The sequence below is a fragment of the Tachyglossus aculeatus genome, chromosome 26 (genome assembly GCF_015852505.1).
Source record: "Tachyglossus aculeatus isolate mTacAcu1 chromosome 26, mTacAcu1.pri, whole genome shotgun sequence".
Lineage (NCBI taxonomy): Eukaryota > Metazoa > Chordata > Mammalia > Monotremata > Tachyglossidae > Tachyglossus > Tachyglossus aculeatus.
This window is the reverse complement of record NC_052091.1, coordinates 19,877,300-19,890,596: the sequence shown is the minus strand read 5'-3', so window position 1 is coordinate 19,890,596 and position 13,297 is coordinate 19,877,300. Positions and strand designations below refer to the sequence as shown.

Sequence of the window (13,297 nt, the reverse complement as noted above, 5' to 3'; positions counted from 1 at the left end):
CAAATCAGGATGGCCACAGTCTTTGTCTCTCATCAAGCAAGCAAGCAGTCAATTTTTATTGAGTACTTTATGCAGAGCACTGTACTAAACGCTTGGGAGAGTATAGAGTTGGTAGACACGTCCTCACACCCCAGACCCTCTGGGAGACTCAGTTTCCCCACCTAAGGGTATATAACCACGGGCCACATCAGATCCCGGTTCGCCAAACCACACATAGAAAGGCAATGTGCCTGGCAGGGAGTTGTTTCATAAATATAATAGTAATAATAATGATAATTGGGGTACTTATTAAGTGCTTACTCTGTGTCAGGCACCTTACTAAGCTCAGTGGTGGATACAACCAAATCGGGTTGCACATAGTCCCTGTCCTGCATAGGGCTCACAGACTTATTCCCCATTTTACAGATGAGGTCACCGAGGTTCAGAGAAGTGAAATGACTTGCCTAAGGTCACACAGCAATGATAATAACGATAATGGTACTATGTTCCAGGCACTGTACTAAGCACTGGGGTGGATACAAGAAAATTGGGTTGCACACAGTCCCTGTCCCGTATGGGGCTCACTGTCTTCATCCTCATTTTACAGATGAGGTCACTGAAGCCTAGAGAATAAAAATAATAATAATGATGGTTTTTGTTAAGCACTTACTATGTGCAAAGCACTGTTCTAAGTGCTGTGGAGGATACAAGGTGATTAGGTTGTCCCACGTGGGGCTCACAGTCTTAATCCCTGTTTTACAGATGAGGTCCCTGAGGCACAGAGAAGTTAAGTGACTTGCCCAAAATCACACAGTTGACAATTGGCGGAGCAGGGATTTGAACCCATGACCTCTGACTCCCAAGCCAGTACTTTTTCCACTGAGCTACGAAAGGACTTCCCAAGTCCACACAGCAGACGAGTGGCAGAGCTGGGAATCGAATGTGTTGACTGTAGGGGAGGGAGAGATTTTGCTAAGCAGTGTCTTCCTTCCCCAGAGTTGAGAGAGGCAGAGGGATATGCCCAGTCTTCTGTGCCCTTCTAGGACACAGAAATCCTGGGTCTGGCAGGAGGAAGGACCTGGGTTCTAGTTCCAGCTCCACCACCTATTGGCTGTGTGACTTTGGACAAGTCACTTCTCTTGGCCTCTGTTCCCTCATCTGTATAATGGGGATGAAGATGTGTGAGCCCCATGTGGGACAGGGACTGTGTCCAACCTAACTTGTATCTACCCCAGTGCTTAGAACAATATTCGGCACATAGTAAGCCCTTAATAAGTACCATTATTACTGTTATTAGTATTATTCTAATCCCTGTGGTGCCACTTGTCTGCTCCATGACCTTGGGCAAAACAATCAATCAATCCGGTTTATTGAGCGCTTAAGTCACTTCACTTCTCTGGGCCTCAGTTCCCTAATCTGTCGAATGGGGGTTAAGAGTGTGAGCCCCATGAGGGACAGGGACTGTATCCAACCTGATCATCTTGTATCACAACAGTAATTGTGGTATTTGTTAAATGCTTACTATCAAGCACTGTAGTGTACTAAGCGCTGGAGTAGGTACAAGGTAATTGAGTCCCTGTGTCCAAGTACCCCAAACGCTCAGTACAGTGCCTGGAAAAAAGTGAGCGCTTAACAGATACCATAAAAAAAGGCCTAACCGGATACTGATCAGGCTGGGGGCAGTGGCCAGTGCTCAGCACAGAGTAAGTGCTCGATAAATACCATTGACTGATTGGTAAATTGATCGGCGGAGGATGGAGGTCCCGATGCCCTGCTAGGAAAGACTAGGTGCCAAGCACTATTCTGAGCACTAGGGTAGATACAAGTTAATCAGGTTGGACAGAGTCCCTGTCCCACATGGGGCTCACAGATTTCATCCCCATTTTGCAGATGAGGTAACAGGCCCAGAAGTTAAGCGACTTGTCCAAGATCACACGCAGACATTTGACAGAGCAGGGTTTAGAACCCAGGTCCTTCTGCATTTGACTTCCAGGTCTGTGCTCCATCCACTAGGCCATGCTGCTTCTCAGCAAGTCACTTCACTTCTCTGGGCCTCAGTTCCCTCATCGGTTAAATGGAGCTTAAGATGTGGAACGGGGACCTTATCCAAAGATGTGGAACGGGGACCTTATCCAACCCGATTTGCCCGTGTCCACCCCAGCACTTAGTACAGTGCCTGGTTAAGGAAGCACTTAACAAATACCACTATAATTATTGTTTTTATCAGGCCATGCTATTCCTAAACGTTGGAACACATCAAACCCAGTGACCCGGAACCCACACGAGCAGATCCCTGCCCCGGCTTCCTCCCACTTGGCTTTCCCACAGATCTTGGCGGCCTGTCTGGACGTTGCCTGATCTGGATGTACTGGTCACTGCTGCTGTTCTGCTGGTCGCTGCTGGACGCCAGGGACCCGGAATCGGACTCGGTGAAGGAGTGCTCAACCCGGCGGCCCCGGGGGGCCCAGGCCCCGTTCCTCAGGGGTCGCTTTCGGTGAAGGTAAGGTGGGCCGCCGAAGCCCCCCTCCCACGACCTGTGGATCATGGCTCTACCAGACAGGGAGGGGCTGCCCGCCCCCTCGCCGATGAAGAAGCGGGGTGCCTGGCGTAGGTCGGACAGTGAGTGGGGGCGATAGGATCTCCCTGGAGGATCTCTCCTCCTTTCCTCCTCCTCCTCCTCTTCCTCTTCCTCCCGCTCCTCCTCACTCAGGGGTGGCGAATACGCCAACTGGGGTTCCCACAGCACATAACGGTGGACGCCCCTAGGGTAGGCCTCATCTCCTCCAAGGTGCCGGGAGGGCCGGGCAAAGGAGCGGGGTGGCTTCTTAAAGGTCTCGTGCTCATTCACCAAGAAGTAGCAGGGGGTGGGGGTCCTGCCGCCTCCCCTTAGTGGGACCCCCCCTCTGAGGGCATCAGGATGTGCCTGCCAGACATCTCTCCAGTAGAGTGGCTCTGAGAGGATCTCCGTGTACTTCCTCAGGGTCACAGGCGTGTAGAATCCAGCTTTGATGGGTCTGCTCGGGCTTTGGCGGGGGTTGCTGGGATACCTTAAAATGGGGAAAGGATCCCTCGATCTGCCCCTCTTCAGAATCAGCACTCCCATCCTCCCTCTCTGGGCCCTGTCAGGTACTGACCCTCTCCCTGCCACCCTAGCAGAGCTCCCCATTCCCCTGGTCCCCTGGTGGGGTCTTACCTGGGGTCCAGTTGCTCAGACCCCACAGCAGGGCCTTGGGCTGGGGTCCCGTGAGGCGTGGCCAGGGGCCCGCGAATCTCCGCGGGAAGCACCGTCTGTGAGATAGTCTGAACCCCTCCTCCCAGAGACCCCAGGACGATGGGTCCACCATTCCTCCGGGGAGTGGTGGGATGCACTGGGGGCCGCGGAACGGCTGACTCAGCCTTGCCCTCCTTCTGCGGCTTGGTCTCACTGCCCTCCTGCGTTTGGATCCTGGCTAGACACGGGAGGAAGATGTTCTGTCCAGGGACCGCAATATTTTACCAGAGAAATGGGGTGCCTCCTCTGTTCTGGGGGAGATATAGGGGAATTGGGGGGCTTCACCATGGTTATGGGCATCAAGGGGTCACCGGGTGGACGGAGGAGATGGGGGCTAGAGGAAGGGGGCCCTTGGAGTTGGAGTTATAGTTGGTGGGATGCTGGGAGATCAGAGAGAGAATGGTATCGCGGGTAGAGTACGGGCCCAAGAGTCAGAAGGTCATGGGTTCTGATTGTGGCTCCGTCGGTTGTCTGCTGTGTGGCCTTGGGCAAATCACTTCACTTCTCTGGGCCTCAGTTACTCTCATCTAGCAAATGGGGATTAAGATGGTGAGCCCCAAGCGGGACGGCGACTATGTCCAACTTGATTTGCTTGTATCCACCCCAGCACTTAGTACAGTGCCTGAAACATAGTAAGCACTTAACAAATACCATAATTCTTATTATTAATAGGGTGCGGGGGAATTGGAGGGTGGGGAGAGAAGCTTCAGAAGTTGGAAAGGGGTGGTAGGATGAGAGGGGTGCAGGAGCCCTGGAGATCAGATGGGGAGAGCAAGGGCCCTGAGAGATTATTATTAATAATAATGATAATAATAATATAAGAAGACAAGTGGCAAAGCCAGGATTAGAACCCAAGACTTTCTGATTCCTAGGCCTGTGTACTATCCAGTACTAATAATAATAATGGCATTTGTTAAGCACTTACTATGTGCAGAGCACTGTTCTAAATGCTGGGGGGGGGGAATATAAGGTGATTAAGTTGTCCCACATGGGGCTCACAGTCTTAATCCCCGTATTACAGGTGAGGTAACTGAGGCTCGGAGAAGTTAAGTGACTTGCCCAATGTCACACAGCAGATATGTGGCAGAGTCATGATTCAAACCCATGATCTCTGACTCCAAAGCCCGTGCTCTTTCCACTGAACCAAGCTGCTTGCAGTAGGCCACGTTGCTTTTCATCTGTAAAATGGGGATTAAGAGAAAGGGGGCCACGGGTGCCGAGGGTGGGGTCTGCCGATAACCAGGCCCTGTGCTGAACCATATGCACTCTGGTTCTCCCATTTTCTCTACCCGCCCCCACATCCCTTATTTCTCCACAGGCTTCCCACGAAATGGAAAATCCCCCTCCATCAGCCAAGCGAGAGATTCCAGGCCTGGGGGAGATATGGGGTAGGAGGGCTTTCTCGTGGCTGGCTGGCCCCCGCCACAGTAATAATAATAATTATGGTACTTGTTAAGAGCTTACTATGTGCCAAGCACTGTTCAAAGCGCTGGGGTTGATACAAGTTAATCAGGTTGGACACAGTCCCTGTCCCACTTGGGGCTCACAGATTTCATCCCCATTTTACAGATGAGGGAACTGAGGCTCAGAGAAGTAAGGTGACTTGCCCAAGGTCACACAGCAGTCACGTGGCAGAGCCGGAATTAGAACCCGGTACCTTCTGACGCCCAGACCCATGCTCTTTCCACTAGGCCACACCCCCCCACCTCTCCCAGGATTTCACTCTCTCTCCAGCTGGCCCGCCCACGGTGGCTAGCCGCGGCAGATGTGGGTGAGCCCCGACCAGACACACAGACTCCGCTTCTGGCCTTCTGGTTTTCCCTCCTCTCCTACTCACCGGCCGTCATCTGGACGACCTTCCTCTTGTCTTCCAACCGGCCCTGAAAAAGCACAGAGATTTGTAACTGTTAGTTGCTAGGGTTAAAAATAAAACAGAAACCTAATAAGGCATGCCAGGGCAGAAGAGTTCCACCTTGGTGGAGGGGGACAGTGCTCTAGCCAGGCTGAGACAATAATAATAATAATGGTATTTTTTAAGCACTTACTATGGATCAAGCACTGTTCTAAGCAAGCTAATCAAGTTGGATTCAGTCCCTGTCCCACATGGGGCTCACAGTCTTAATCCCCATTTTCCTGATGTGTCAACTGAGGCCCAGAGAAGTGAAGTGACTTCCCCAAGGTCACTCAGCATATGTGTTGGATCTGGGATTAGAACCCAGCTCCCTTTGACTCTCAGGCCTGGGCTGTATCCACTAGGCCATGGAGTCAACCCCATCCAACACTCCCACTAACAGTTGTGGTACTTGTTAAGCTCTTACTGTACCGGGCACTATACTAACTGCTAGGGTAGATAGAAGTTCATCTGGTTGGCCCAAGTCCCGGTCCCACACTGGGTTTATAGTCTAGGTGTAGCTCAGCCCAACCTGGATAGCAATAATAATAATCAGGATGGTACTTGTCAAGCGCTTATTATGTGCCACGCCCTGTACTAAGCACAACAAATCAGTTTGGACACAGTCCCTGTCCCAAGTGGAGCTCACAGTCTCAATCCCTTTTTACAAATGAGGTCACTGAGACTCAGAGAAGTGAAGTGACTTGCCCAAAGTCACACAGCAGACAAGTGGTGGAGGCAAGATTAGAACCCACGACGTTGTGATTCCCAGGCCTGTGCTCTCTCCACTAGGCCACTGTGTGGGGGCGGATGGATGAGGGGAAGGGGACCTCCTCAGGATGAGCGGTGGGGAGTTACTCCAGGAGGTTGCCTAAGACACAGAACTGAGTCCACCTCACCTGGCCTTGCCATAAGGACGATAATGGTAGTAACGATAGAGATGCAGCCTGCTTTTTCCCTATTCCCTCTCCCTTCGGCGTTGCCCTTGCACTTGGATTTGTACCCTTTATTCACCCCACCCTCAGCCCCACAGCACTTATTTACATGTCTGTAATTTATTTGAATGTCTGTTTCCTCCTCTAGACTGTAAGCTCATTCATTCAGTCAGTCAATCAGTCATATTTATTGAGCGCTTAATGTATGCTGAGCACTGTACTAAGCATTTGGGAAAGTACAGTACACCAATAAACCATGATATTCCCTGCCCACCATGAGCTCACAGGAAAAAGGTCACTGTGGGCGGGGCTCATGTCTATCAACTCTGTTGTACTGTCCTCTCCCAAGTGCTGAGTACAGTGGTCTGCAGATAGTAAGCGCACTCAAAAAATATGACCGAATGATCGCTAAGTGTGCTTATTCTGTCTATAGTGACACTCCTGCACTGTGGCTACCAGACTGAGCAACTGACATACATGACTTAGTGGATAGAGCCTGGGCCTTTGAGTCAGAAGGACCTGGGATCTAATCCCAGCTCCCCCTCTTGTCTGCTGTGTGACCTTGGACAAGTCACTTCACTTCTCTGGGCCTCAATTCCCCCCTAGTAAAAATGGGGATTGAGACTGTGAGCCCCACTTGGGACAGAGACTGTTCCCAACCTAATTTGCTTGTATCCACCCCAGTGCTTAGTACCATGCCTGGCAATTTGTAAGCGCTTAACAAAGACCACAATTATTAACCAGTTTGCTAGCTGGCTGATTGACTAACCCACTGACTGCCTGACCTACTGACCAGTTGTCTGACCACCTGGAGGTCATCCAGAACAAGCTAGAACTCGGAAACTGATATAAATGCTGTGAATGAGGACCCCTAATAATAATAATAATACTGATATTTGTTAAGCACTTACTATGTGCCAGGCACTGTTCTAAGCACCAGTGTGGATCCAAGCAAATCAGGTTGGACACAGTTCCTCTCCAACACCGGGCTCACAGTCTCAATCTCCAGTTTCCAGATGAGGTAACTGAGGCCCAAAGAAGTGAAGCAACTCCCCCAAGGTCACACAGCAAATAATTATAGTACTACGTGCCAGGTCTCCAGTGGCTACCAATCAATCTGCGCACCAGGCAGAAACTCCTCACCCTGGGCTTCAAGGCTGTCCATCACCTTGCCCCCTCCTACCTCACCTCTCTTCTCTCCTTCTACAGCCCAGTCCGCACCCTCCGCTCCTCCACCGCTAATCTCCTCACTGTACCTCGTTCTCGCCTGTCCCCCCGTCGACCCCCGGCCCACGTCATCCCCCGGGCCTGGAATGCCCTCCCTCTGCCCATCCGCCAAGCTAGCGCTCTTCCTCCCTTCAAGCTCACCTACTGAGAGCTCACCTACTCCAGGAGGCCTTCCCAGACTAAGCCCCTTCCTTCCTCTCCCTCTCGTCCCCCTCTCCATCCCCCCATCTTACCTCCTTCCCTTCCCCACAGCACCTGTATATATGTATATATGTTTGTACATATTTGTTACTCTATTTATTTATTTATTTATTTATTTTACTTGTACATATCTATTCTATTTATTTTATTTTGTTAGTATGTTTGGTTTTGTTCTCTGTCTCCCCCTTTTAGACTGTGAGCCCACTGTTGGGTAGGGACTGTCTCTATATGTTGCCAACTTGGACTTCCCAAGCGCTTAGTACAGTGCTCTGCACACAGTAAGCGCTCAATAAATATGATTGATGATGATTGATGATGATAAGCTCTGAGGTAGATACAAGGTAATCAAGTTGGACATCATCCCTGTCCCACAAAGGGCTCACAGTCTTCATCCCCATTTTTCAGATGAGGTACCTGAGGCCCAGAGAAGTTAAGCGACTTGCCCAAGGTCACACAGTGGATGAGTGGAGGGGTCAGAATTAGAACCCGTGACCCAAAGCTCTGTCAGCTCCTCTCTCTGTCAATACTCACATTCTGTATCTGCATCCGCAGCTGATTGTTGGTGAGCTTTAACGACCTCGCAATGCTCTGCAGGTAGTAGATCAGCATGCTGGGGGGAAAGCCTGAGTGAACAATGGAACACCCCCAAGCCACATCTTCCCCCCACCCAAAAGCATTCTGGGACCCCAGGCCCCCCCTGAATCCCCAGTCTGTTTCCACAGCACCCCTCTGTCAGGACTAGGGGTGTTTCAATCCGGACAGACCCCAGCTGGGTGCATGGGCCCGAGAGTCAGAAAGACTTGGGTTCTAATCCCGGCTCTGCCGCTCATCTGCTGGGTGACCTTGGGCAAGTCACTTCACTTCTCTGGGCCTCAGTTCCCTCATCTGGAAAATGGGGATGAAGACTGTGAGTCATCTGGGGGAGCAGGACAGTGTTCAAACTGACTACCTTGTATCTACCCCAGAGGTTAGTAGAGTGCCTGGCACATAGCAAGCACTTAACAAATGCCACAATTATTATTCCACAGTACCATCCAGACTCCAGCTGGCCATGGCACGTGAGTGAAAACAGGGAGACGTATTGGACCTGTACTATGCTTCAGCCATCCTCCGGAAGTCACTCCTTTCATTCATTTATTCATTCATTTGATCGTATTTATTGAGTACTTACTGGATTCATTCATTCATTCATTCAATCGTATTTATGGAGTGCTTACTGTGTGCAGAGCACTATACTAAGCGCTTGGGAAGTTCAAGTTGGCAACATATAGAGACAGTCCCTACCCAACAACGGGCTCACAGTCTGGAAGGGGGAGACAGACAACAAAGCAAAATATGTGAACAGCTGTCAAGTCATCAGAATAAATAGAAATAAAGCTAGATGCACATCACCATACTCAGCACTTGGGGCAGTACAATACAACAACAACAACAACAATAATAATAATCACAATAATTATTATGTTATTGTTAAGCACATTCTATGTGCCAGGCACTGTACTAAGTGCTTGGTAGAGTGCGATATGACAACAACAACAATAATAATAATAATAATTTATAATTACGGTATTTGTTAAGCTCTTATTATGTGTCAGGTACTGTACTAAGTGCTGGGATAGATATAAGCAAATTGGATTAGATATTTATTGTCTGTCTCCCCCTTCTAGCTTGTGAGCCCATTGTTGGGTAGGGACCGTCTCTATATGTTGCCAACTTATACTTCCCAAGTGCTTAGTACAGTGCTCTGCATACAGTAAGTGCTCAATAAATACAATTGAATGAATGAATGAATACGGTCCCTGTCCCGCATGGGACTCACAGTTTTAATCCCCATTTTCCAGATGAGGCCACTGAGGCCCAGAGAATGATGATGATGGTATTTGTTAAGTGCTTACTATGTGCCGAGCACTGTTCTGAGCTCTGGAAATGAAGTGACTTGTCCAAGGCCACACAGCAGACAAGCGGCAGAGCCGGGATCAGAACCCATGACCTTCTGACTCTCAGGCCCATGCTCTATTCTCTAGCCCATGCTGCTTTCCATAATAAACAGACATACTCCCTGCCCACAACTAGCTCACAGTCGAGACGGGGAACAATTTATTGGGGGGAACAGCCAGGGGTCCCCACAGGCACCGGTAGGACTCACAAGAGCAGCAGCAGAGCTGGCAGGATGGCCACAGGGCTGCTGATGTAGCTGACTGCTGTGCTGACCCACAGCGGAAAGTCCGTCTTAATGGTGTCCGACACCACGTCGTAAATTTTCTCCTGCCCACTGTGGGAGAGAGAGGTCAACTCATCCTTGAAGGCAGGAAAGCCTCCTTGTTTGTCTAGCGGGGGATGAGATGGAGGTGTACTGACTCTCTTGGGGCCAAACCGCAGGAGGGGGGCAAGTGCCTGACCTCCCCACTCCCCCCCAAACCCTGAAGGTCTTTAATAATAATAATAATAATAGTATTTATTAAGCACATGCTATGTGCAAAGCACTGTTCTAAGTGCTGGGCAAGTTACAAGGTGATCAGGTTGTCCCATGGGGGGCTCACAGTCTTAATCCCCATTTTACAGATGAGGGAACTGAGACACAGAGAAGTTAAGAGACTTGCCCAAAGTCACCCAGCTGACAATTGGCAGAGCCAGGATTTGAACCCATGACCTCTGACTCCAAAGCCCGTGCTTTTTCCACTGAGCCATCCTGCTTCTCTTTAACACATCAGCCAGAAGACGGGGGGCAGAAACCTGGTACGGAGCATTTCCACTCCGAACCCGTACCACGGGAGGTTGATATGGATGCAGAGCTGGCTGAAAGGGAGTCATTCATTCACTCAATTGTATTTATTGAGAGCTCACTGCATGCAGAGCACTGTACTAACCGCTTGGGAGAGTTGAATACAACCATAAGTCCAGATACAGGGGTCCTCCTGGGTTCCTGTGGCTCAAAAATGGGTGGCTGGCCTAGGCTTGGACTGCCAGCTGGTAGCCCCCCACTCTCCCTCATCCCTTCTTTGGATGAGCTGGGGGCAAGCGATTCGTTGATCACAATGTCTGACTCAGAACTGGGAGTTGGGGGGTAGATGAGATCCTGTGGGGGGCTCTGGGCACGGACAAGAGAAGCAGTGTGGCCTAGTGGATAGAGCATAGGCTTGGGAGTCACAAGGACCTGGATTCTAATCCTGGCTCTGCCATACGCCTGCTTCATGACCTTGGGCAAGTGGGTTCACTTCTCTGGGCCTCAGTTACCTCATTTGTAAAATGGCTATTAAGAGTGCGAGCCCCATGTGGGACAGAGACTGTGTCCAACCTGATTAACTTTCATTTACCCCATGCTCAGAACAATTCTTGGCACATAGTAAGTCCTTAACAAGTACTGTTATTTTATTATTATTATTATTGCTATTATTGAGAGCTCCCCAGTGCTACTTCTGCACCTCTTGATGACACAGGGGACCCTGTGGTCAAGTGTCAACCTTGCTGGGAAGCCTTGGGTTCAGTCACCTCTAGACTGTAAGCTTGTTGTGAGCAGGGAATGTGTCTGTTTATTGTTCTATTGTACTTTCCCAAGTGCTTAGTAAAGTGCTCTGCACACAGAAAGATCTCAATAAATACAATTGAATTGTATTTCTGCCACAGACTGTTCTTAGGCCTCACTTTCTCCTCTGCTTCCCAGTTTGCCTCCTTTAAGGTCCTTCTACAAGTCCTCTTTGGGATCTTATTGAAAATAATAAGAATAATAATAATATTCATTCATTCTTTCAATCATATTTATTAAGCACTTACTGTGTGCAAAATACTGTACTAAATGCTTGGGAAAGTACAATACAACAACAAAGAGTGACAATCCCTGACAACAATGAACTCACAGTTAGAGAAGCAGCGTGGCTTAGTGGAAAGATCCCAGGCTTGGGAGTCAGAGGTCGTGGATTCTAATTCCGGCTCCACCACTTGTCAGCTGTGTGACTCTGGGCAAGTCACTTCACTTCTCTTTGCCTCAGTTACTGCAATGGTAAAATGGGGATTAAGACTGTGAGCCCCATGTGGGACAACCTGATGACCTTGTATCTTCCCCAATGCTTAGAACAGTGCTTGGCACATAGTAAGTGCTTATCAAATACCAACATTATTATTTATTATTATATGGGGGGAGATAGACATCAATACAATAAACAGACATCAATATAAATAAATAAAATTACAGATATATGTACAAGTGTTGTGGGGCTGGGAGAGCAGAGAAGAGCAAAAGAAGCAAGTTAGAGTGATGCAGAAGGGAGTGGGAGATGGGAAAAGTGGGGCTTAGTCTGGGAAGACTTCTTGGAGGAGATGTGCCTTCAGGAAGACTTTGAAGCGGGGGAGAGTCACTGTTTGGTGGATTTGAGGAGGGAGAACATTCCAGGATGTGGGGCAGGGGTCAGAGGCAAGACAGGCGAGATGGAGGCACAGTGAGAAAGTTAATACCAGACTGTGAACGTGTTGTTGGGTAGGGACCATCTCTGTATGTTGCCAACTTGTACTTCCCAAGCACTTAGTCCAGTGCTCTGTACACAGTAAGCGCTCCATAAATATGATTGAATGAATGGATGAATGAATGAAAGGGCGAAGTGTGCGAGTTGGGTTGTAGAAGGAGAGAAGCGAGGTGAGGTAGGAGGGGGTGAGGGGATGGACTGCTTTAAAGCCAATGATGAGGAGCTTTTGTTTAATATGGATGTGGATAAGCCACCGCTGGAGTTTTTTGAGGAGGGAGATGACATGTCTTGAATGTTCCTGTAGAAAGATGATCAGGGCAGCAGAGTGAAGTATGGAATGGATTGGGGAGAGGCAGGAGTTTGGGAGGTCAGCAAGGAGGCTGATGCGGTAATCTAGGTGGGATAGGAGAATTGACTATATTAACATGGTAGCAGTTTGGATGGAGAGGAAAGGGCAGATTTTTGCGAAGTCGTGAAGGTGGGATTGACAAGATTTGGTGAAGCATTGAATATGTGGGTTGAATGAGGGAGAGGTGTCAAGGATAACATCAAGGTTACAGGCTTGTGAGAAGGGAAGGATGGTGTTCTCATCTACAGTGATGGGAAAGTCCAGGAGAGGACAGGGTTTGGGTGGAAAGATGAGGAACTCTGTTTTGGATGTGTTAAGTTTGAGGTGATGGGAGGACATCCAAGTAGAGATGTCCTGAAGGTAGGATGAGATGTGAGCCTGGAAAGAGGGAGAGAGATCAGGGCTGGAGATGTAGATTTGGATGCCATCTGCAGAGAGATGGTAGTCGAACCCAGAGGAGTGAATGAGTTCTCCAAGGGAATGAGTGTAGATGGAGAATAGAGGGGATTGAGAACTGAATCTTGAGGGACCCCCAATTAGGGGGTAGAAAACAGAGGAGGTGCCTGGGAAGGAGACCAAGATTGAGCGGCCAGAGAAATAAGAGGAGAACAAGGAGAGGATGGAGTCAGTGAAGCCAAAGTTGGATAACGTGTTGAGGAGAAGGGGATGGTCCACAGTGTCAAAGGCAGCTGAGAGGTCACAGAGGATTAGGATGGAGTAGGACCCATTGGATTTGGCAAGAAGGAGATCATTGGTGACCTTTGAGAGGGCAGTTTCAGTGGAGTGAAGGGGATGGAAGCCAGATTGGAGGGGGCCCTGGAGAGAGTTGGAGGAGAGGGATTTGAGACAGTGGGTGTAGAAGCCTCACTCAAGGAGATTAGAGAGGAATGATAAGAGGGAGATGGGGTGATAACTGGAGGGGGCTGTAGGCTCAAGGGAGGGTTTTTTTAGGATGTGTGAGAAATGGGCATGTTTGAAGGCAGTGGG

General features: G+C 49.4%; 1 protein-coding gene across 1 annotated transcript in view; it reads right to left on the bottom strand.

The window, feature by feature from the left end:
- The window catches only part of TMC3 (transmembrane channel like 3), a 51,639-nt gene that overhangs the window by 1,782 nt on the left and 36,560 nt on the right, over window positions 1-13,297 (bottom strand). The window contains exons 18-23 of the mRNA XM_038767013.1: window positions 9,651-9,776; window positions 8,036-8,114; window positions 5,088-5,130; window positions 3,173-3,428; window positions 2,686-3,026; window positions 2,261-2,622 (exon numbers count right to left, since the gene is read on the bottom strand). Of these exons, the coding sequence (XP_038622941.1) occupies window positions 2,261-2,622; window positions 2,686-3,026; window positions 3,173-3,428; window positions 5,088-5,130; window positions 8,036-8,114; window positions 9,651-9,776 (1,207 nt within the window). The remainder of the gene's footprint in view (window positions 1-2,260; window positions 2,623-2,685; window positions 3,027-3,172; window positions 3,429-5,087; window positions 5,131-8,035; window positions 8,115-9,650; window positions 9,777-13,297) is intronic.